Source organism: Periplaneta americana, chromosome 6 (assembly GCF_040183065.1).
Source record: "Periplaneta americana isolate PAMFEO1 chromosome 6, P.americana_PAMFEO1_priV1, whole genome shotgun sequence".
In the NCBI taxonomy this organism is placed as follows: Eukaryota; Metazoa; Arthropoda; class Insecta; order Blattodea; family Blattidae; genus Periplaneta; species Periplaneta americana.
The window spans coordinates 132,588,454-132,615,001 of record NC_091122.1 but is presented as its reverse complement, the minus strand read 5'-3'; the positions used below and the strand labels follow the sequence as shown (position 1 = coordinate 132,615,001).

The window sequence follows — 26,548 nt, the reverse complement described above, 5'->3', positions numbered from 1 at the left end:
ATGAGTTCGTAGCATTTATCCAAAATTATTTATTTTACAGGAAAAAAATATATAAATTAATCTTAAAATTCTGCATTGTTTTTTACTGACTCCAATGATCTAGCAGCAGTTTTCTAATTTTACGCATTAAAAAAAATCAGTCAGTTAGGAGATGAAGAACTCCTGGTCTAGTGATCGTGGATTAGATTGTGGAATACATTCACACACACAAGCAACAGAGAGAGTTTACAGAGAGTTAACCTCGTGCCAGGGACTCTCTCTGCTCAGGCAGGCTTACGAGATATTTACTCCTCGATCCCTGCCCGACCGTGTCACCATCCGACTGAATCACTGTCTGTCCGCCAATCTTCTCACCATCACGTTTTATGTTCTCTTATTGGTTTCCAGCCGGGGTACCAACCATGCCATCCACCAGGTGAGATGGGCTTAAAATCCCTTTTGATTTTACGTGCTTAAAGATATCGTCTTAATTAAACATCTGTTAATTACAATTGATTCGATTCAGTGGAACACAGTGATAAGTCGCTTTAATGAGACTACGCGTAAGAAAAGAGTTCGAACGATGCGTGATATAATTTAACCAATTAAAATGCATTCTTTGTTCCACTGGACCAATGCGATTAGTCTAGCAATGATCTGTGGCGTAAGAATACTTTTATCGTAGGCCAGTGATGTAAACTGATGCCCATAGGAGCAAGGGGTGTGTTTTTTGTGTCTGTATATTTCATATTATTCTAGTGTGTTTAGTTTTTGGATTTTTGGTTGGATGAAATTCTCAACACACAACTCAATTTCAGAACACACACACTCTTTGATTCTACAGTACTCCACACAAACACACCCTCACAGGAAACAAAACAAGAGGCGCCAAGACCAACAACGACCAATTCTGAGGATGACCCATAATAGGTCGAAACACGTAAACTAGGTACGATAGAATTTAACACAAGAAAGTCATGTAATACATATTCCGAAGTGATACAATGTTAAAACTTATGCAATTAAGATGTATAAAATAAACAACCAAAATCAGATTGAGAATACGGTAAATTTGAATTAAATGAGATTAGAAAATGAAGTGGGCGTAGCCTTTTAAATATCTGGCTAATAGAGTTTTAAAAAATGCGTCATTAAATGTCATAGCATTGAGTTAGGACTTAAATTTTATTTGTAATATAGTCTCTACGGTCAAAAGATTATTTGAAGTGAAAAAGAAATTTGTTAATGTGAATTTTAGTCAAATTTCAGTATCCTCTTACCTTAAATGATGAAACAACATTTTAAATTGCACTTACATTTGAAGTCTCTGGGAAGTCTTTCTTCAATATAAATGTGCCTTTAACCACAGACATTGTTTTGTTGAACTTCTGAACTTTCAGTTTACTGATCTCAATATAATCTTTATTGCATGTCACGTCGCTTAGTCTCGTTGGTAGTAGGACATAATTACGCTGAAAAAGAACAACACATATTTAAGTTACGTAAAGTGTCCCTCGTTATTTTTAAATTACAGTTGTTTTTAGTGTCCCTCTTATAACAAAGAGCCATCGGTAATGTAATGCAATATGATATCGTCCAATAAACTTGTGGCCTGTTTTTAGGGCATGAAAATCGAACCTAACTTGACTTAAAATGGAATCTGGAAGTGACAATACCCACTTGAACGCATAAAATGTTTAACTTCAATAGTACCAATTTCTTTCTTGGGCTATGGGGAATTCGAACAGTATACTTTCATTGATTTCGTCGGCGAGAGTGGATTCTTCGCATGTTGTCTGTGGTTAGCATAAATCTCCTCCACAGATACTAATCTCAAGGATTAAAATTGTCGACTATCCATGTCGTAATTGAATATCGTCATAATCATACTATTGAGAATATATTTACTTGGTTATTTAACGGCGCTTTATCAACTACACACATCACAAAAGGTTTGGAAACACTACGGTTTCCGAACTTTGTTGCAGGTTATACATGAAAATAATAAAACCATTTAGCAACGTTCAAAACAAGAATTTAATGAAGAGTTCGTACAATTTTCTTGATTTTTATTGATCAAGCTCATGTAATGAACACTACAGTATAAATTTCATTTAATTGTTGATGGAAATTCAATCCAGATGTAATCAATATTTGGTAATACCCTGTGTGAGCATACTACTAACGAGGTCATTAAAGTCCTGTTGATTGAGATGTTCCCATTCCTCAACAGTCGCCATCCGGAGCTCCTGGACAGTCTGTATTGGAGGATTGTTACATAAGAATGTATATTTAAGCCTGTTCCAAACGTGCTCTATTGGGTTCATATCAGTTGAACACGCTGGCCACTCCATTCTGGTAATTTTAACACGTTCAAGGAATTCATCCGCATCTCTTGTTCTGTGAACCCGTGAATTATCGTTCTGGAAAATGAAGTAATCGCCAAAATCTTTTTCGAATGGCTCAGCTATTGCTTCCAAAACCTGCGTACAATGTACCAATACTGTCATGCTACCCTCCATTGAAATAAGTGCTGTATGACTATCACGCATGACACCACCCCAAAAAATAATGGAGCCTCCGCCATGCGGAATTTAATTGGACTTTTGCATCATTATCAGTCGCCAGATGAGAGTACGCCCCGAATCTGGTTTCAAGCAAATCCTAGTTTCTTCTGAAACAAAAACACAATTCCAAAATTCAAGTCCTTGTTTTCATTTTCTCTTGTCCATCTTAATCTCGTACTCCTGTTTTGTCTGGTGAGTGGCTGTGTTCGCCAAGGACGTCTCGCATGCAGAATGAACTCATGTAGTTGGCGTCTGAAGATTTTTGTGGATAAATTTCTCCCTAAGATAGATCATACGTCCCTTTGTACTGTATGTCGGTAGCATTGATCGTAGGCCTCCTCCGAGCCAACAACTGAATATATCGATCTTGCCCCGGTGTAATTATTCGTGGGTGTCCTCCAAGTGGTGTTTCTGAAACATACCCCGCCTCCTGGTAGCGTCTGCAGGTCTTCGAAACACCGCTAAGAGAAACTTACAAGCGAACATTCTCTTTTTGCAGATAAAAAATTTAATTTTTTTCTTCTACAATGTTAATGTCAAACAAGTGCTTGTACAATTTTGGCCACTCGAACGCAATTACGAGGGCCGTAAAAAATAAGTTTCCCTGGGATCGTTTACAAGAAGAAAACACAATTTCATGGAAAGATTTGGAGACGCGGCTAATTCCGCAATATTAAGAAGTAAATCTATCATATTTTTATCAAAATGTTTATTGAAAAATATTATCAAGGTATGTATGTATTCATTACCAAATGAGATAAAGAGAGCTATTAAAATGCAAATATATTTAGTTGTACATACATTACAGTTGAAAATGAACTCGGATAATTTCGCAACAGTGCGGATAAATCCGCAATAGAACTTGGCTAATTCCGCAGTGGTAAATAATTATTAAATACATTATGAAAGGAACAGAAAAGGAACAATTTATACAATGCTCACTTTCTTCACAGCTGTGTAGCAAAACACGAAAAACAGCCAACTTTCGATGTTTCACTGTATTGCCGACAGAGATGTCGACCAATATCCTTATTTTTTTTCTATAGGCCTAGTACTGCGGAGGACATGCCTCCTGTTGACAGCCTCTCAAAACTGACGTTCACGCTATTGTAAATCCGCAGTAAAATCATATATGCACTACTGCGGAATTACCCGTACTGCGGAATTAGCCGAGTTTCCCCTATTGGAACAGATCTAGCAATTTAGCAATTGTTGAGCTAATTTTCAACATATTCCCCACTGGAAATAAGACATTTTGCCTTACCACAGACTAGTATATACAGTCACAAAGCTCAATACGTAGTAAATATGCATCCATATATAGTTGCTAACCACTAGGATCGCTAATATCGCCTCATTACATACAATGCGAAATAGTATCTGCACTGTCTATTGACCCTAGCACCCTCACAACACAAGCTTCGTGGGTGTATATACTAGACTGTGGTCATACCATGAGATCGACAGAGAGGTGCATACGGCTGTCACACGCTGGTTCCGATCCCAGGCCGCTGACTTCTACGACATAGGGACACAAACGTCGATCTCATAGTACGACAAATGTCTCAATTTCGGTGGAGAATATGTTGAAAAATACCTAAAAAAATTTGCTGTATCTGTTGCAATAAATTTTTCCATGAAATTGTGTTTTCTTTCTGTAATCGACCAGAAGGAAACGTATTTTTACCGGTCTCGTAATTGCTCTTGAGGGCCAAAGTTTATGTAAGCAATTTTTTCACATTATTAACATATTGGAAGATAAAAATAACATTTTTATCTGCTCCCATGAGTATGTTTGTTTCCGGCGCTATAAATTGAAATAGAGAGAAATAGAAATGGTTATGTTTACAAATGTGTGAAAACAGAAAAATGGCCCAGATAATATTTTTTTTAGCTTATTGTGTAGGTACTAAACTTCAATCTACGATTACATACCTGTGATTCTTATGACTGGGCTTCGAAGTTAAAGACACATTGGATATACAGTACGCCGAACACAGATGATGCAATGGATAAGGATATATATATATATATATATATATATATATATATATATATATATATATATATAAACAGGTCGTCGCTGCATGTTCGTGGAGTACAGTCAACGTACGACATTTTGAAGCTATACTAGTAAACACATGCTTGAGGCGTGACGTTCATTTCCGCCGTGAACTTCGCCGTGAATAATAACGTGCATTTGTAAGTTACGGAACTTGACCATATGAGTCATTCCATGTCAAATCGAACACCTACGAAACATGACAACTTAATATTTGCTCCAATTTTTTTTATATATTCTATTGATGAAATTAAGTAACCCATGTGTAATTTTTTTGGGCTGACACAATTATTTAGTCATTTATTAAATGTTACATTTTCCGTAAATTTGGATGCAACGTATTATGAAAATGGTTATACTGAAGGTTCTATAAATCGTAGAAATTTCGTATTTATATCATTTTAAATTGCAATAATTGCAGTATTATATATTTTTAGTGTTCAATCAAAATATAAAACGGGCCCCTTTTAGGGGGTTATATTTTTTAAATACGTTTTCATATATCAGGGACTTACTTCTAAAAAGGAGAAAAAATATCATTATATTCTTTGAAATGTTTTACGTAGAACTGCGTTGGTTTTAGAACTCTATTCGAATCAGAAGTCGTTGGTTTTAGAACTCTATTCGAATCAGAAGTCGCTGTGCAAATAATTTACTGATGGTGTATTCGGGTTGCATTGAGTGAGACCGCGCGCCGGAGCATACAGCTGCGACAGCAGCAGCGAGAGTGACTAATACATTATCAGTGGTGCGGTGTTACTTTACGTAAATAAACAGATAACCTCTAGTTCTAAAAGCACGTAATGTCCCTTCAACACTTAGCAGTTTCCCTTTAATTTATCTAACAATAATTCCTAAGTCTTTCGAAGTAGGTATCGTGTTGTGTTGTGTGCATGTCAAATCAAACACCTGTATACGAAACGTGACCATTTAGTATTTGCTTAAATCTTCTAAAATATGTTGTGCAGATCAAAATAAGAGGTCTGTAATTTTTTCTGGGATCATACTTTAAAATTTTACTATTTATACTCTTTTAATTATATGACAAATTCATCCACGACGCAGTATGAAAATGCTCATTGTTAAGATTCTATGCATCATAGACGTTGAGTGTTGGTGCCATCTGAAATGGGAAGAGATCAACTATTATATTAATTCTTTTAAGTATAAGTTGAAATACAAATGGGGTTGTTTTAGAGGGTCACTTTTTAAACATAACTTAATGTTTTTTTATAACAGCTTACTTTAAAAAAGCAAAAAATATACGTACAATCCATTATATTTTACATAGAACTACGTTGGTTTCAGATTGATTTCGAGTAAGAAATAACTTTAAAAATAAATGTCACCACGAAGATGAATTTGGGATTTGTGCTGAGTGGCATTTTTTTGCTACATCACATGGAAAAGGGCCTTGTGTTCGCATTGGCGGTACCGTTAAGCGGCTTGCTATGGAAGCTAGTCTTCAACCTGGAATAGATCCTATTGTAACACCAAGGAAACTGTATAACTGGGCTGAGAAAAACATTTCTAATATTGCTTTTAAATTTTTTACCATTAGTGAACACAAAAAACATAGCAATATTTTCTACTCAAGGTACCAACAAGCAAAAGTGGTGCGAGGTACCTTACAACTTCATTCTTTTGTTCCACTGACAAAATCTCAGGCCATGATAAAGAACTATTCCCTTCAAAATGAGAGCAAAGTGGTGGACATTAAATAGAATTGATATTGGTTGTAGTTGATTAGTTTTAAAAGTCCAGTGTTGTGTAAACTGTAGTTATTTTCACAAGTGTATATTTTACAAAAACAATATTTAAATACAGTACTGTGTTATGTAAATTACGTAAAAGAGTGATATTCTGACCGTGGAACAGTGTAAAGTGGTCACACGACTCTCATCCGGAGCTGCACCTGCACATCATCTTGCAACAGTACTTATGCAGCCCGCGACCTCAAGACGCGCAGCTTGGCGAATCATTTAATTATTCTTCAACGGCTCGAAGTAGAGTTCTGATTTTTTAAGGGCGGTTAAAATAATTTCAAGGTATTTAAGGATTTTTTTCTGTAATTTTAAAGTAAGTCGCTGCCATTACAACATATTTTTATACATTTAAATGTTTTTTAAAACAAAGTTAACAAACTTATATTTTTATATTATTATGCGAAGAATAAAGTGTGTACTGTCACCTTCAAATTGAGACAAAGAGCAAATCTCTATGATGATTATTAGTGGAGATAATCACGTTTAACAATAATGATGCGCGACCTATTTCAGAATCTTTGATAACACATATCTACTACAATAATCATATAGACAACAACAATAAAACCCGTATTTATTTTTTCAATCCATAGAATGTGTAAAATTTGTTTTATCTAAATCGGAGACATGAAAGTAAATTACAGACTAAATTTGTGCGATTTGACGTGGAATGACTCATATGCAGATGTAATTTGAAATGATTTTATATTGCAAGAAATTCTTTCAATAGCACATGACGTTATTGGTGCATGGTGTAATACAAGAATTTCATGTCTGATATTTTTTCGTGTTTCATTAGGATATTTCATATCGTTCATCACTGAAAACCCTCTAATACAGGGTGTTCAGTTCAAAATGTGTCTTGGCTCGCTGTATGCCGTCATTTGGCTAGCTGATGAGCCTAGAGAATTCACTCTTCCTACACTTCCGCAGCTCTGGTGTATAATCTAAGAGGCAGAGAAGTTGGCTAGCAAGTACGGCGTTCATTCTGAAGAGGACGTGCCGATACGTACGGTAACGCCGGTAGTGGCAGGAATGTGAACTGTTTGGAAATACGTACTGTCGGGATATGGGGAGAGGGTTAAGACGATTACTTACGTATTTGTTGACATTAACTTCGACGGTCAACATGGACACGGAGCATTTGATTTGTGTTGTGGAATGTTACCATACGCAACCGATGATAACAAATACCCTGCGTACGACTTGCCGGCGCAAAACACAGTTCGAAAGAGGTTATGGTAGCACACAGACCGTACAGACCGCCATCTGTTGCTACGACGTTCAAGTTATACCGTACACGTTCTCAAGTTCAGATTGAAGAACGCCTTAAATAATAGGCAACTTCTCTAACATATAAACTGAAACTCGCTTCAAATCGGTGACCCAACAACAGTGACGTCATGACACACTTTGAAATGAACACCCAGTATTCTATGTAGGTACTTCTCTAGAAATTCCCTAAAATGTAGATTATTCAGTTCATTAATTGAAATACTGGCATTGAACATCATGGTGGGCTACACAAATCCATGCTAAACGTCTTCATAATTTTCAGATTTTGATGGTACTGGTTTTTTAGATTACGTTTAACACACTTTCTGTGCCTTTTGATATTGCAGAGTCTTTTACTGCACTCTTTTTGTCACTTTTACGTTCATTTTACCCAATTTATACAGGGACATCATTTTATTTTTACTTCAATTTTTTTTGTACCTGAGTTTTTCAATGTACTTCACTCCCACCCCTTCTACGAATGAAGTTCAACCGTCTTCCACACAGATCCAAGTCATAGTAGCCTTACCGTCACAGTACGTTCCAAAAATATGTTCGCGTTTTCCAATGACGAAAGAGCTTTCAATATTGCATCATTTTCGCAAAGGTACTGTCGTCCATTTGCCTACGTCGCATTCCGGTTTTCCCCACCAGCTTCTATTCGCCTCTCGGTAAATGCTAGTGGCTGGGCTGTCTTAGCTCTTTTCTGAGAACATTAATTTCTGTTAGGAATTGGACATATACGTAATATTATACACATTCAACTGTTTAAAATAACTTAAATAACAGGCCTCGTTAAGTAATTGTCACGTGATTTCCCTCCTTTCTACGATCCTGCGACATAATCACTTGGACGGACAGTAGATAGAATGAGTAATTTTATCTTTTCGGATCGAGCGGAAGTGAAGATTGAATTTACAGTACGTAAGATACTCTTTTATAGAGTAGGTACAGAATTGTTTCAACATGAGTTAGGCCTACTAGTACGAAGGACGAAACTGGTAATTGGAATTACATACATTAATCGAAATGAATCGCCACCATTTTGAAAAATGTGTTTAAATATCCATATTATGATTATTTTTCAATTTAACTTCATTCTCTATAGTGTACGCTAATGTGCTATAGACACTCTAATATTACACTGCATAATGATTACGTCCGTATGGACAGCTCAGTTCGTGAGTAAAAACACTCATTGTTAATACTGTGCTGTATTCTGATTAAACAAAAACCTAATGAAAATTATCAAACTCAAAAGCTTGATATTTCATAGTTTACGTAAATGGATGAACTACTTTTCTTCCCTCCTATACCTAGTAAAGTGATTTGTTTGTATATTACGCCATCGAACTCCAGTCATGGAAGGGGTTAGCAACCGTTGATTCAAAGGTATAGGCAGGTTAATATCAGAAATGTTAGTACAAATAAAATGATGTCCCTGTATGTTATACAGGGACATCATTTTATTTTTATTTCAACTTTTATTGTACCTGAGTTTTTTAATGTACTTCACTCCCAACCCTTCTGCTAACGAAGTTCCAACCTAACTGTCCTCCACACAGAACCAAGGCCGCAGTACTGAGTCAGTGATTGTAGTACGTTTCAGAAATTTCTTCGAGTTTTCCAGTGACGAAAATTTCCAATATTGAATCATATTTTCGCACAGGTACTGTCGTCCGTTTGTCTACGTCGCATCCCGATTTCCCCCACTGCTTCTGCTCGCTCCACTGTAAAGACTAGTGACTGGGCTTTCTTAGCTCTTTTCTGAAAACATTAATTTCTGTTAGGAATTAATTGGACGTCTACGTAATATTATGCAACTGTTTAAAATAACTTAAATAAAAGGCCCTCGTTAAGTAATTAATTATCACGTGAGTCCCCCCCCTTTCTACGATCCTGCGACATAACCACTTGGACGGACAGTAGATAGCATGTCTGAGTAATTTTATCTGTGCGGGTCGGGCAGAAGTGAAGATTGAATTTGTAGTACGTAAGGTACTCTTTTATAGAATAGGTACAGAATTATTTCAACATGTGTTACTAATTATGAAGGATGAAACTGGTAATTGGAATTAGATGCAATAGTCTATAGTGCGATAATAGGCACAAAAGAACTGAAGTCTGTATCGAAATGAACAGCCACCATTTTGAAAAATGTGTTTAAATATCTATATTATTATTATTTTTCATTTTAACTTCATTCTCTATATCGTATGCTAATGTGCTGTAGACAGTATAATATACACTGCATAATGAATAAGTTCGCATGGATAATTCAGTTCGTGAGTAAAAACACTTATTGTTAATACTGTACTGTATTTTTATTAAACAAAACCTAATGAAAATTATCACACTCAAAATCGCGATATTTCCTACTTTACGTAAATTGATTAACTACTTTTCTTCCCTCCTGTACCTAGTAAAGTGATTTGTTTGTATTTTACGTCAGTATCATCGAACTCCAGTCGTGGAAGGAGGTAGCAAACGGTGTTTCCGGGTCTCAATCATTAATCCAAAGGTATAGCCAGGTTAATATTAAAAATGCTAGTAAAAATAAAATGATGTCCCTGTATTTTTTATATTGACAGTGAAAATATTAGTTCAAATATTCTCAACTATGTCCTGCAAATTTACACGCTTGAGCGTCTTACCCAAGGCATTTTATCTCTGCAATGAACCTTTAAGCAGCCACAAAGATGTAGCTATTTAAATAATACGACTAGTAAGAGCAGTGATCGATAAGACTACTCACTATGACTGCGTCCCGATTTTGACTTTCTAGAGCAGTGGTTGTCAGCACTCGCTGAAATGTGCAAAGGGTACGCAGTGCTGTCCCGTGTGGGTTGGGGACAACTCGCCACAGAAAATTGGCCACAGAGGCAACTCGCCACATAATTGAAATTCTTATCAAAGACAATTCGCCACATAATTGAAATTCGTATCAAAGACAATTAGGCACACATTAAGAGTCAAGGCAATACCCAAATTCGCAGCAATTTATAATATACTATTGGCTTGTGCAGCAAATGCTGCTGCAAACTAAGTTCGTTAGACGTTCAAATAAAAATTTTTCAGATTTATTTTCAATGAAGAATACTTGTCTTTTTGAAGTTATTTGCTTCCATAATAATGAAACATACTCCCTCTGAATGGATTTTTTTTACACCAAATACTTTTTCTTGAACCTAACCAAATTCAGTTTTTGAGTTTGAACGCGAAAACGCAAGTATCAATGTCAGGACGTTAGCAGTAGCTATTTCAGGTCATTGTGGATTGTAGGCAAAAGCTAAAAAAATGTCAGGTTTGCTAAGCTTTCGAACAATAACATTTTCGTATAGCTGCTGCATGTAGAACTTGAAATGTAGAGCGTAAAATCATTTTATCCTACTAAGAGATCTTGCTGTAATGATCTGGAGTCTACAAAATTTTCTGGGCCTCTTATTTTATCAGTAAGTAATACCTTTTGATCTTTCCTTAGGAACTGTAATTTTTGCGCTCTCTCGAGCCAATACTGAAGACAATGATACATATCAATATCTACACTACACCGCCATTAAGTATATGAAAAAATTCCAACCCCACTGGGTTAATAAGTATAAAAATATTTGATTTTTAATAACAATATTATTATCTTAAGTTTTGTAGTTATATATAGCAGCCACTCAGTAAATTATAGAAATGAAGATCTAAATTAAGATATTCTCTACATTTACTTAAATAACCTCGAAACGTTTCACTTTCATGTCATCAATATAGCTTCAATATTATGTACAATTAATGTAAAATAGATGCATCATGATATTAACTATAATAATATTTAATTTCTAATGGTAATAATGTCATCAAACCACCTCAAGTTTCGTAGATTTGAATATCCAATACACAGCTGTTCTCAGAAAATTATACACTGCAGAATCAGTTTTTAATAACAAATTGAATTGAGCTCTAAATATGTCGGCAATCCTGCAGGTCATGTCCTTCGTGTAATCGCCTATTGTTTATTGTAGTGTGTGTTTTGTTCTGAAATTCAATCAAGTCGGCCGTGATTCAATAAAATTAGTACTCAAAACTGACAACAGATGGATTTTGGAAAATAGGAAAATTATATAGGAAAATTGACATTTCACTGAAAACTACTATTTTTCCGAAAAACTTTGGATGCCAGGCATGAAAATGAGGGGTCACTCGTTAAAATCCGTTCAGCCATTTTTCCGTAATTTCCATTACCAGTTCAAATTATATATATATATATATATATATATATATATATATATATATATATATTTCTATGTTAACACAAGACAAATCCAGAAGCTGTAAACTAATTCGGAACTATGGCGGAAGAAATTCGCTTCACAAAATCAGAAAGAGGCTTTGACAAATTAATATATCTTGGCTACATGTACACGAGACTTAGAAGAAATAAGAATGGATTCTTTGGCGCTTGACATGCGTGGAAGGTGTAATTCAACAGTCCCATTAGGCTATCAGCAGATGGAAGCAGTGTCGTCAAAGAACCGTCTGAACACAAGAATCATTCTGAAGACTGGGGAAGGATTAAGGCAAAGGAATGTGTAGAGAATGTGAAGGCAAGGGCGGGGACTTCCCGAGAACCAACGTCTGTCTTATTCAAAATGAGTTACAGCGTATTGCAAGCGAAGAAAACATATATTAAAAAAGCTGTGCGCCGTGTCAGGAAGCTGCACCTACCACCTGAACCAAGAAATTCTGACGAACTGAAAGCTATAGCCGACAGATACACTAAGAAAGGTGGTTGTTGTATTTTGAACCGGAGAACAACGTGAAAGTTATATTTGCCACTAATTCACATTTAAACAAATTGTTTATTTGTGGCGAATTGTCTATTTATGGCGAATTTTCTACTTGTGGCGAATTGTCTATCTGTGGCGAATTGTCCCTATTACCAATTTTCTGTGGCCAATTGTCCCAGTTACCAATTTTCTGTGGCCAATTGTCCCAGTTTACCAATTTTCTGTGGCGAATTGTTCGGAACCGGTCCCGTGTGCACCTTCGTGCAACAGGGAGAGATGGAGAGCATACCCGCTAGCAGCTACGGAGTGTACCCTAGTGCACTGCGTTTTCCGCGGGTAAGAGAGACTAGCCCCAGCGTGCTCTGTTCTGACGACTCCTGTTCTAGAGGAAAAGAGCAGAGGATGCATAACTATTTTGTATACGAACGTACCTGTACCAGCGCTGTGACGACACATATACTTCGAATCAGGCAACTTCATTACAGTTTATTGGTAGCTGAAATACGGAGCCTACTTATGACAATGTTTATAATGTCTCTGTATAATGCTTCTGTGCGTTCCCATAACGATTTTGTTGCATAGTAAGCATATCACGTTTTCTCCATGAGCACAACAGAAGAATTTTTCTTCCCTATCTATTTAGAATGGGCGTTTATGAGTATTCACTGAGATTGACTTTTTCATCATCGCAAAAACAATCCGTCACATCGACTTAAGGGTCGCTTACAGTGGGGTGGAAGTTGATGGGAGAAACGTGACGTCAGAACCCTCTCCACTACCGGATGTAATCATGATTACCAGTTTGCCCTAGTGCTGCTTATGATTAGGTTTTCTCCGGAGCGGTTGTTTGCGCACTTGCAATCGGAGATCTCCGGTTACCTCCGATTGATGCAGCGCAGGTTGTATATGTGCTGTGGCGCAGACATAACACTTTCCGCTGAGCATTCCTTTAATCGGATGAGGTAGTGATTCGAGTCCGCTGACGTCCGCGTATCTTTTAAAATAAGTTGTAATTTGTTGTTGTTTAATCTCTCTTTTATGTTAACCTCTCTCTTTCTTCGGCTCTTTTTTTGTGTTGCTTAAAGTGCTACGTTAGCTGACAGATTTTTTCTAGTTTTGAAATTCACAGTATATGTGGAAAGCCGTATTAGTTTTATGTCATTGATCAAATTAATAACATTCAATCTAACTGCAAAACTAATGCAGAAGTAAAGCTTTTCAGTAGCTAATGTAAACATTTATACTTTAATTCTCCTAGAAACTCTCGCTTAATCGCAAACAGGGTTTTTCAATTACTATTCTAATCGGTTTAGTTAACGTAAAATATATTAAGGGAGCTTCGGAAAGAACGTGGGATATCATTGGGTTAAAGTTTACTGTCCAACATAATTTATTCAGATTCTTCACCGGACAGGATTATGATAATTGTGTTAAAGGGTGTCAGTATTTGAACTGCCTCTTCTAAAACGCGCCACTCTTGCTCTGTAATAAAAATATAAATGGATATCAACTTAAGGATAATTGTAATTATATTATTACCAGATGTTTCTATAGTTTCATTCAGAAATATTTTAATCCAAACAGTAAAATATAACTCAAGTCGTCTTGTAAATATTTCATTTGTTTTTTATTACCTCGAAAGTTACGTTTTAGAGAAATTTCAAGACTTTTTCATAGACTGTGAGCGTTTGGGAACAATAGCACTTAAACAATTTAAAAAGAAATCGTATCAAATGTTTTGCGTAATTGTTTTCATCAAGTTCGCGATTGTGCGATCGCTTCAAATGGTCTAACAAATTCGAAGTTCCACCGCCCTTAGAGTAAATTCGCCCACAAATTACAGCGCACGACTTTACTATTACCTTCAACTAAATTAAAGAATTTCCATGCGACGGATATCCGATTTGGTGCCATTTTATTCCCCTCACAACTACCCTCAGTCCGTACGCGCCGGTCGTCCTTGAGCTAACTGTCGCTTCGCTCCGAACCCCCGCATCCCTCCGTATGTCCCCTGTTCCACCTACGGTAGTATCGGAGATCACCGGTGGAGATTTTATTCGTAATCTCCGATTCCTCCGCGTTAGTAATCACTCCGATGAGCAGCACTGGTTTGCCCGCATCTGTGGTAGGCCTTCTGAACACATTGTGATGTTGCGCAGGCACCTAAATGGTGGTATGCGATGCGCCATTAAGAATAGAGAAAATGATTTTGAAAGAGATTTAAAATTGCCGCCTTTTAGACCACTATTTGAACTTGCTGGTATAGGCACTAGTTTGTTATATTGTTAAATGACTATTATTATTATTATTATTATTATTATTATTATTATTATTATTATTATTATTATTGTTATTATTATTATTATTATTATTATTATTATTATTTCATGTACAAGTACGTTGACATTCTTAACTCTTAATAATAACTCTTTAACAATAATTTTAACCCTTTGAAGCGCAGTGGTTACAGCACATAACCACCTTTTAAATTTGAGTTTCCCGCTTACTTACAGTGTGAGCGTATTCCGAATCTCACCGGTGAGCAATCCGATGGCATCACGGTGTTCCGAATTCCACCGATGACGTCATTGATGCTCCACCGGTATCGCACCGGTGCCATCAACTTGCAGAGGTGGTGGCAGTCTCCATCAGCCGCCATCAGTGAATCTGATTGGTTCTTGTATAGGGCGGGAATTAGCAGACGAATGACATCGTGCACTGTTGTGTCATGGCGGTGTGTTCTGCTTTAGTTCTGCTGCATTGTTTGTAATGAGCACAACGTAAAAACAATATGTTAATGGCTTATGAGCGAACATGTCAACGGACTAGTTATTACTACCGGTTCAAGAAATAAGTTGTTTATGATCTCTTTTATTTGAACGAGATGGCAGTACGGAAATTTCGCAAAATTTTGCTAGCGTAGCATAGATAACCACTTACACAGTCGCCATGACAGCATCGATTCTTCCAACAGTTTTGTTCCTTATTTTCGTTGCAACGTGACGTCATTGATGCCACCGGACCGGTGAGATTCGGAATACGCTGTGTGATTTTTATTTGAAAACTACTGCGCTACGTTCACTGATCTCTAGTAACTGTAGAAGAATTTTATTTTCCTCATATTTGTGTTGCTCCACTAAGATGGCCGATGTTGTTGTGTATAGTTGGGGTGTGGAAGACTCCCTACGTGTTTTTATTTCAGTTGTATGCTAAAATATCACAGTTACATAAGTTTCTATTTAGTATTATTTGTCTTTCGTTCTTTTAGAACATATTTCAGTAACAAGATTGTAATTTCTTCGACACATGTGGCGTCAACATAGAAATAATGTGGTGGTTTCAAAACGTAGCCACTACGCAAACGGGGTAGTTACGCTTACCATATCCAACAAAATGTTCCATTTTTGTGTCATCTTATTCATCATGGCTATAAGGAAGAGATCGTTGGTGACAATCACAAAGTGTTTTTGACAACTTTTTCACAAGTTTGAATCTGATGATTTCTAAGGCAGCAAAATATGTATGCTGTACATGTGGTACAGTTAGACATGGGCGTATTGGTTTACCGCACGACGAAAGAAGAGACCGCGACATGAAACGTGGTAAGAGTGATAGCCGTATGTCATAATATGCTGGAATGTCCTGGCTCAAGTGGAAGGATAGAAGGTCCATCCTTTTCCTTTCTAAATACCACGCAACACATGTGAAGTGGCACTTTGCCTTAATGAAATCAGAAACTGTTTCCTTTTGTATCATTCGCAATAAGTCTGAAGACATTGTGTTCTGCAGTGTTGCATAGTGGTTTTACCATGAAACCACCCATTTTCTGTGTAAAAATTGGAAGTTTTTAAGATTTTTAAAATTTGAGACACTTCTCTTAGAGAAATAAAAGTTTAATTTCATTGCAAACACAATTTTTTATTTCCCTCCCAAATGCGTGCATCAAAGAGTTAATCACATACCGTACCTTAATGTTAGTCCTCAGCACAAGACATTGCAACCTCAGTTTTAGTCCACGTGGATTAAACAAGTAGGTGTCATTTAATAATGGAAGCAGCGTATTGGTTGCAACATTGAAATTGAGGCGAGTGATTGGAGCGGCGACACAAGAAATTGAAAATAATACAATTAAATTTCAAAGACCTGCCGAATATTAAGTATGAGGCCGCGGCGATAATACTTGCAGTATGAGATATTTAATTCTCTATATTAACGCTTGTCATATGTTTTCTATGTTATTGTTGAATCGAAAACAACCCATAGATCTTATAAATATAGCGAAGAGTCATAGAATAAATTAATATTGACAACATCAGAAAACACTGTAAATTAGAGTTAGTTCGAGCTCACAACATATTTTTCACAACGGTTCGTTCAAAGCCTGTCGTACGAGTCTACTATCGATTTAATGTTACAGAATTCACGATCACAAATCAAATGAGTGATCGCACAGGTTTTGAAGGTGCTCTCAATGGCGACTTATTAATTTAGAGAAGACTAATTTTACACTCAACTTCAACATCCTCATGCCCGTAGCGGTCGTGGTCACACAAGTTACACTAGCCCATGGCCTAACTACCAGTAACGTTAACATTAGGCTTGGCTCATAATGTTGTTATAATAAAAACTAATTTAAGAAAACTTCCGTTATTCCAATTCAGAACATCTAAATCACTATCGCATAAATATTCACTCATAATGTTGTTACAATAAAAACTAATCTAAGAAAACTTCAGTTATTCCAATTCAGAACATCTAAATCACTATCACATAAAAATTCACTCATAATGTTGTTACAATAAAAACTAATCTAAAGAAACTTCAGTTATTCCAATTCAGAACATCTAAATCACTATCGCATACAAATTCACTCATAATGTTGTTACAATAAAAACTAACCTAAGAAAACTTCAGTTATTCCAGTTCAGAACATCTAAATCACTATCGCATATAAATTCACCCATAATGTTGTTACAATATAAACTAATCTAAGAAAACTTCAGTTATTCCAATTCAGAACATCTAAATCACTATCGCATACAAATTCACTCATAATGTTGTTACAATAAAAACTAACCTAAGAAAACTTCAGTTATTCCAATTCGGAACATCTAAATCACTATCGCATACAAATTCACTCATAATGTTGTTACAATAAAAACTAATCTAAGAAAACTTCAGTTATTCCAATTCAGAACATCTAAATCACTATCGCATACAAATTCACTCATAATGTTGTTACAATAAAAACTAACCTAAGAAAACTTCAGTTATTCCAATTCGGAACATCTAAATCACTATCGCATACAAATTCACTCATAATGTTGTTACAATAAAAACTAATCTAAGAAAACTTCAGTTATTCCAATTCAGAACATCTAAATCACTATCGCATAAAAATTCACTCATAATGTTATTACAATAAAAACTAATCTAAGAAAACTTCAGTTATTCCAATTCAGAATATCTAAATCACTATCGCATAAATATTCACTCGTAATGTTGTTTCAATAAAAACTAATCTAAGGAAACTTCAGTTATTCCAATTCATAACATCTAAAATCATTATCGCATATAAATTCACTCATAATGTTGTTACAATAAAAACTAATCTAAGAAATCTTCAGTTATTCCAGTTCAGAATATCTAAATCACTATCGCATAAATATTCACTCGTAATGTTGTTACAATAAAAACTAATCTAAGGAAACTTCAGTTATTCCAATTCATAACATCTAAATCATTATCGCATAAAAATTCCCCATTTCTGAAAATGTATTCTAAGTATAACGTACATTCAGAGATGAATTGGACGATGTTCTTACCTTTAATCTATTAAAAAGCAGTTAAACTTAATAAAAATTAACAGCCTGTGATTTGCATCTAGTTTTTCTCCTAGTAAGGTTACTAATATTGCTAATTTTTTTATTGGTTTGAGATTACAATTATTGCTTTCTTTTCTTTTGATTTTTTGTTTGTTTGTTTGTTTGTTATTTTTTTTTTCGCTTGTTTGTTCACATATTACAAGTTATAGCTCTCATCGTTGTAATATTATATTCCTGAAGTGATTAGTGTAACAGTTTTAGTTTTTAAAATTATTTTATGCTCGACCATGCCGAAATGTAGTAATTATACTCCTGGTAGTAGCCCTTTAATGCACCTCATTAAAGTACACCTATTCATTAAAGTTCGGGTGTTCAGCCAATGACAAATCACCTTTGTACCATTATAAAACCGCAAGTATCTATTATTCTCGGATATGCAATCGAAAGACAATTAGCGAAACGTCACGGAGGCTGGAAATCCAATACTGTCGCAGAAGGTTATGTTCTGTTACTATAATAATTAGCGTTAATTGTAAATAATATGCAAATAAATTCAATTTGTCATCTTGTTTTTCAATTCTAAATCAATTTCCAGGTTATATCAAGCCCAATGATCATCTTATTCTCTACGTTATATCAAGGCCAATGACATTCGGCCTCGGAAAAAAATCAATACTTTCGCGTCTGCGCACATCTCACAATTCAGGTCAGTTCGCTACTCACATACATAACCATAACAGGACCTACTTTTGAATAATTTCAAGTTAGAAATATGGTCGAGCATAAAAAGTCGTATGAAACTTGCCTATAATGGTAATTAAGACGTTCGTATGAAAATTATGAAACTCGCTTGCGCTCATTTCATAAAAAAACATACTTGCGTCTTAATTACTACCGTTATAGGCTCGTTGCATAATGTACTATTATTAGATAACTATTTTTACATTTTTGTACGTTTGTTCAAATGTTATGGTTTGTTGTCATTGTCATACTCCATTCATCAGTATTTGTTTAGCTTTCTCACTTAGTTAATCTTTTTTAAGCATTTGAAATTCTACAGTTTTACCTCTGTGGACCTCTGGAAATAGAACTAAAGAAGAGATTAGTGAAGTGCTTTTTGTGAAGTATGACATTGTAAAGGGTAGAAACATAGTGCGACGAAGTGAAGAGAAGCGAATAGAAGCATTTGAAATGTGTATATGGAGAAGAATAGAGCCTGAGAAGTGGAAAGACAGAATAAGAAATGAAGCTGTGTTGGAAAGAGTGGGTGAATAAGGAATTATACTGAAACTGATCAGGAAGAGAAGAAGGAATTGGCTGGGTCACTGGCTGAGAAGAAACTTCCTGCTGAAGGATGCATAGGAAGGAATTGTGAACGAGAGGAAATTTCGGGGCAGAAAAAGATATTGGATGATAGACTACATTAAGACATGTGGATCGTATGCGGAGACAAAGACTGTAAATATGAAAGATTGGAGAATGCTGGGTTTACAGTGAAAGACCTGCGCTTGGACAGAAAACTATGAATGAATTAATGCGTTTCACAAAGGATCCTGGAAAGGGTGCTCTTATTCTGTGCGGAAAATCTACGTCGAACAAATTTAAACGAGCAGGGCATGGTTGCACCACAGTCTACTATATACAGTCGCGAAGCTCAATATGTAGTAAAAATGCAAACATGGGTAGTTGCCCACCACTAGGATCGCTACTATCGCCTCATCATCGCAGATCTCTCTCCTAGTAGACGACAAAATATGTTACACTTCCGTTATGTTCTTTTGGAAAAATTAACATCTTCCTTCCATTATTGAAATATTAAATGCATAAAGTTAATTTATTATTTTAATGAAGTATATTAAATTCCACCATAAACTCGAAGATACCTGCAAGAAATAGGTTAATATTATTTTTGTTTGTGCAAAACGAACTGAAATTTACTATAATAGCTTCACTCATTCAAGATTATAGCGATAATTAACTATGAAACCAATAAATATTAAGTTGCATTTCCCTTTACAACAATAATAATGGAAATATGAATTAATGGAGTAACTTACGTGTACCGGTACTTGTAGTGTAGGCTTACGTAGTTAACAAAGTGGGATGAGGTTAAGCAATAATAATCACACCAGAATTGGAAATAAAACGTGATCAATAAATTTTATTCTAACAGACTTTTTCTACGTCTCTAGTAAAGTAACAAATAAAAATAACAATAAAATTAACAGCTACAATTAAAAACATATCCTTTGAAAAAAAAAAAGTAGGCCTAAGCAATAATAATCCCACCAGACTTGAAAATAAAACGTGATCAATAAATTTCATTAAAACGAACTTAATTTTTCTACGTCTCTAGTAAAATATTATTATTCCAATTATTGTATTTTAGCCATTAACATTTTCATTACAACCAATAACGAACATTTCACAAGCATCAATGTGAAATACGCAACGAGCTAGCACTCGATGGAAATACAACGCAGTCCAAAGTCGACCGTGGACAGTCTATTGTTTCTAGTTGCTAACCGCTTGGAGCGCTTTATCACGAGATTTGCAAAAAATCACCTCAAGCTTCGCGACTGTATATAGTAGACTGTGGTTGCACCCCACGGTCAGGTAAGATGCAGCAGATAAAAGGGCTCCCCACACCAACGCGAAATATTCGCAGCCGTGGCGGCGACGAATATTTCGCGTATACAGCGGCAACGAAATTCGCACGTTACCCCACACCGACGCGAAATATTCGGAGCGCTGACGGAGGCCAAATTTCGCGTATGCAGCTCCTATGATAGTCAATGAATCGCACTGTTATTTTTATGATTGGCAGGTCAATGTCTGAGGAAAGGTGGAACAAATTTTGAAGTTAAAATTGTTTTTAAAACGGGGGGGGGGGAAATATACTAATTTGGAAGTGATCTGTTTAAAATAGACATTTAGTCCTTCAGAAGTGGTTAGCGGTAAACTTTTTTAGTTTTCACGTTAGATGGGGGGTCAAAGCGAATGAAATGTTGAGAAAGAATGGAAATTACTTTTAAAAGTTGCCGCTATTCAAAATCTTTACTGGTTTTCAAGTTACGGCGAGTTAAAGAAAAGAGTATTTTTTTACTTGGCGAAGAACTCAAGACAACCTCTTGTCTGCTAATACAGAAATCTTTGCTCTGATTTCAAATCCGCTTACAGAATACTTTCATCGCTTAAATTGTTTTAATTACTTGTATGTGTTTTGAAATGTAACAATAAATATTAAAATAAATGGAATTAAAATATAAATAATGCAATTAAAAATAAATGTAATCACAATATTAAAATAAATGTAGTCACAATATTAAAATAAATGTAACTGAAATATTAGAATACATTTAATTAAATTATTAAAAGGAAAAAAAAAACGAAATGGCGAACGATGAGTATTTAGCCTTAGATGTTGTGCTTGCGGTTGCAAACGTTGTCAAATAACTTAGAGCTCTGGAGAAGAGAACACATAGAAATAAGAAAGAAGTGTAGGTGAGAAAGTGAAGTCCACGTAGGAAAATACAGAAGTACATCAGAAACAAGAAGTTAAAGACATCTGAAAAGATAAATTACCTATGAAACGAATATTCAGAGAATCCCTCACAACATGAATTATCATCCCAGCACATATAAATAATTGAAAATAGTGAAATGAAATAAAAGATCCTTTTTTGGTAATATATTTTTTATTCCTACTCAGAGAGATGACATTGGAAGATTCTCGGTCATTTAGCAATTTTCTAGGAATTGATGAGAGTACGTTCAACAAACTCCTAACACGATATATGGGTAAATCATTTTAGTGCCGTGAAATCAGTACATTCACATTTGGAAACAATTATTATACTTTAATTGTCCGCGTTTCTATTATAATGTAATGTAATACGTCTAAACCCCCTCAATAACATATTTTCATGTTTTTTTTTCATCATTAGATACAAAAAGAAAACCATACTGACTTTTATTAAACTTTTTAGCAAACTAGTACTCCCTTGAATGTATAATGGCTACATTCACTAAAATGCGCTCTCAACGCAGAAAGTATCATAAAATTCATACAGTATTTGCAGTTCTAAATATATGATCGTGCAGAAATAGTTTACAATATACGTGTGTTAAGTGCGTAACAAAATCTCTAAAACAGAATACTTCGTCTCGTCTTTTCTAACTTTTCTTTGATTCTGTTATAATGCGTCCTTCAAGAGAAGGAAGACAAGAGAAGATGCCAAGTCTAAAATCTGGGAGGGGTTTGTCCCACAAGTAGTGATATTCGCGTATAATTAATAAAATTATCCTGTTTATGTGTAAGTATAAGTGTCAATCAGTATCTGCTAGGTGTAGATTTTTGCTAATTTTTTCGGCGATGTATCAAATGGAGGGGGAAAGGAACTGGCCACCCTACTCCATTATCTCCTGGCCTAGTTCCCTCATAAGTGGTGCCTTCTGGGTATCATTTGTGAGGTTCAGACTTTTCTTCGGAAAATTGACTAAACAACAACCCTATAACATTGCATTTAATATTTAAAAATTAATTGCAAGTCGGTTATTTTAACATTATGTATAGGTCAGTTTCTACCTGATGCTTTTCCAATTCACTGCGGGCTAAAGCAGGGAGATGCACTATCACCTTTACTTTTTAACTTCGCTCTAGAATATGCCATTAGGAAAGTTCAGGATAACAGGCAGGGTTTGGAATTGAACGGGTTACATCAGCTTCTTGTCTATGCGGATGACGTGAATATGTTAGGAGAAAATACACAAACGATTAGGGAAAACACGGAAATTTTACTTGAAGCAAGTAAAGCGATCGGTTTGGAAGTAAATCCCGAAAAGACAAAGTATATGATTATGTCTCGTGACCAGAATATTGTACGAAATGGAAATATAAAAATTGGAGATTTATCCTTCGAAGAGGTGGAAAAATTCAAATATCTTGGAGCAACAGTAACAAATATAAATGACACTCGGGAGGAAATTAAACGCAGAATAAATATGGGAAATGCGTGTTATTATTCGGTTGAGAAGCTTTTATCATCCAGTCTGCTGTCCAAAAATCTGAAAGTTAGAATTTATAAAACAGTTATATTACCGGTTGTTCTGTATGGTTGTGAAACTTGGACTCTCACTCTGAGAGAGGAACATAGGTTCAGGGTGTTTGAGAACAAGGTGCTAAGGAAAATATTTGGGGCTAAGCGGGATGAAGTTACAGAAGAATGGAGAAAGTTACACAACACAGAACTGCACGCATTGTATTCTTCACCTGACATAATTAGGAACATTAAATCCAGACGTTTGAGATGGGCAGGGCATGTAGCACGTATGGGCGAATCCAGAAATGCATATAGAGTGTTAGTTGGGAGACCGGAGGGAAAAAGACCTTTAGGGAGGCCGAGACGTAGATGGGAGGATAATATTAAAATGGATTTGAGAGAGGTGGGGTATGATGATAGAGACTGGATTAATCTTGCACAGGATAGGGACCGCTGGCGGGCTTATGTGAGGGCGGCAATGAACCTTCGGGTTCCTTAAAAGCCATTTGTAAGTAAGTAAGACAAATATCGCATAATAAAATAAAAATATTAGCTTGATTATTATTGATTGAGCTGTAGTGACACCAAACGCGAGTACTAGGCCTACCTATTGTTAGGAGATTCAACGCGAATCCGTAAGGTTTAATGAAAACAATTAATAGGCCTATTTATGTTTATTGAAACAACTCTTCTGTATTAGCTGATACAAAAGTTCCTAGAGTATTTCATAGGAAAACAATATGAATGAGATTAGTTTTGACAAAAAATTGCTATTAAATATAGGCTTATATGTTTGATTTTAAGAATGAAACCTTTCCTAAACTAAGAAAATTATAACTTTGAACTATTAAGTCTTAGTGAGATGTTAAATGACGCAAAGTTCATATAGGTAGGTTCTCTAGAAATATATTTCTGTACTAAGTAATGCTATGATATTCTGAAGGACTGATAAAAGTCAACAAAGTGCGAATATGAAATTATTCTTTATAGGCTAGAATTTTTCTCTTAAGATATGTTAAAGATGTGAATAACTTACCACTTTCATTAAATTCCAATTGGATTGCATCTCATATTGCCCTTTTTCCTTACTTACTTGTAATCCTCTAGAATAAATCGTATAAAACTGGTTGTTTCCTTACAATTTCTCACAGAACGCTATCAAAAAATTCGCGGCGGCAGCTAAAAAAACCGCGCAGGCGGCGAATCTAAATTTCAACGCTGCAGATTCGCAGACGTCCGGCGATACTTTCGCGTCGGTGTGGGCACACTCATATACCGCAATGTACACTGAGACAGTGGCAACTTTGCGAAGCCAAACATTCGCCACCGGTGCGAATATTTCGCGTCGGTGTGGGGAGGCCTAAAGGGTCCCTGTTTTGTGGGCATAGTTGCGCCCCGTTCCCATCAGGTAGAGAAAAGGGGCATGGCATAGTTGCGCCCTTATGAAATAGGTAGAGAAAAAGACAGTATGGAAACTCGAGACTCGTAATCGACCAACCTTACTGATTTCTTATTCGATTTAATATTCATTATCGATAAAATGAATACAATGAAGTTGGCATTACATTATTAACTTCTTTTCTACTGTTTATGCAGTGATTATCGATAGCCTACCGTAAAAATGAACACCATGAAGTTGGCAGTACTTCATTAACTAACTGACATATTCAAATGAGTGAGTCGTTGGAATATGGAACGTTAGCAATCTTGACATATTTATTACTGATTTTCACACCAGCTGTGGTGTATAGTGAGGTTAATTTAAAATGAATGTTATGTTTAGTGACAAGGGTAAAGAGTTAATATTTCACAATGGTTTTAAGTTTCGATTTGCGAAACCCTGTACCGTATTTTATGGCAATCACTTACGTGTGTACTATGCCCTCTCCATTATGCTACCTGATTTCAGTGCAGCTACCATTATAATATTTTTAAGTTATTTATTTATTTTATGACAATCACTTTCGAGTGTACTATGTCCATAGGGCGCAACTATGCCATGTCCATTCTGCTACCTGATTTCTTCGGGGCGCAACTATGCTATGCCTAGACTTCCCATTTGACAGCGGGGCGCAACTATGCCATACCGATTTAAACCATAATAGAATTCGTAACGTGACGCGAAACACTTGAAAAATTCATAATGAGGAACTGGTATTAATATCGTAACTTCAGTTTTATTTTAGTAACTAGGTTCTTAATACTGTAATATCACATACCGAACCACCTTCCGATATTCCTGGTATGCAAGCCATTACACTTATAAACGCAACTGCAGTGACAAGCTTCATGGTGACACAACTAGTACAATTATTTAACGTAGTGTGTCCCTGATTCCTGAAATGGCTCTCTATATATACATCGCTGTGAAGGTGCAAATAATTAGTTTCATAAAATTTTGTTTGTAATTATGTAAACTTACGTAACTATTTTTTTAAAACTGCAAAAATATGTCATGTTTTATATTGTGAAAAGGGGAGAGGGTCGATGATCAGGAGATTATCTCATACTATAGTTCTACGGCGGAACGAATAAAATAGTGAATAGATGATATGGACGAGGAATTACTGTTAATAATGGAAAGTAAGTAGATCTGATTCTTTAACACGAACATTACCTGGTGATATTATCTCTCCCATTGCGTGAGATTTATCTCTGGAAATCGTTTTAATCTTGACTTCCGCGACAGTTCTGTATGTCATAAAAATTATTCCAAATCATTTGATATTTGCTGTTCCTTACAGAATTGTAGAAAGTACGCAAAAAGATTGAAAGGCACTGAGAATAATGTCCCTGAACTTTTAATAATGCCCGGAAAGCCTTGGTGAATGAAAAGAAATAATTAATATTTCCGTTAGCCTTAACAATAACAGTTCATTAAAATGAATAATGACAAAGATAACTTAGTTCCAAAAAAAAACTAAATTCCATTACAATAAGAAAAATACAATACTCACAACAATACATCCATTACTCTAACATTTCCCCAAACAGGGATAAAATTTAACTATAAAAAAATAATTCTCTACCAGCCCTAACATTCATAGATAAAAGTTGTAACAAATATTTACATACACCAAAATACCAAAAGCTAACCCTAAAAAAATGGAACCAACTGCCATAATATGTAGAGAAAAAGGGGTAAAATCACAACGTACTCTCCACCGCCATCTTATAACTAACCTCTCTTAACATGGACATTAGAAAAACATTGCGACACATACGAGTAAATTGCCTAATAAAATATGCTAAAGATA

General features: G+C 35.6%; 1 protein-coding gene across 1 annotated transcript in view; it reads right to left on the bottom strand.

The window, feature by feature from the left end:
* LOC138701744 (uncharacterized) overlaps window positions 1–25,638 on the bottom strand; it is a 33,837-nt gene extending 8,199 nt beyond the window's left edge. Inside the window, exons 1-2 of the mRNA XM_069828973.1 lie at window positions 25,511–25,638; window positions 1,296–1,451 (exon numbers count right to left, since the gene is read on the bottom strand). Coding sequence (XP_069685074.1) covers window positions 1,296–1,451; window positions 25,511–25,582 — 228 coding nt within the window. The 5' untranslated portion in view covers window positions 25,583–25,638. The remainder of the gene's footprint in view (window positions 1–1,295; window positions 1,452–25,510) is intronic.
* Between the last annotated feature and the right edge of the window lie 910 nt (window positions 25,639–26,548).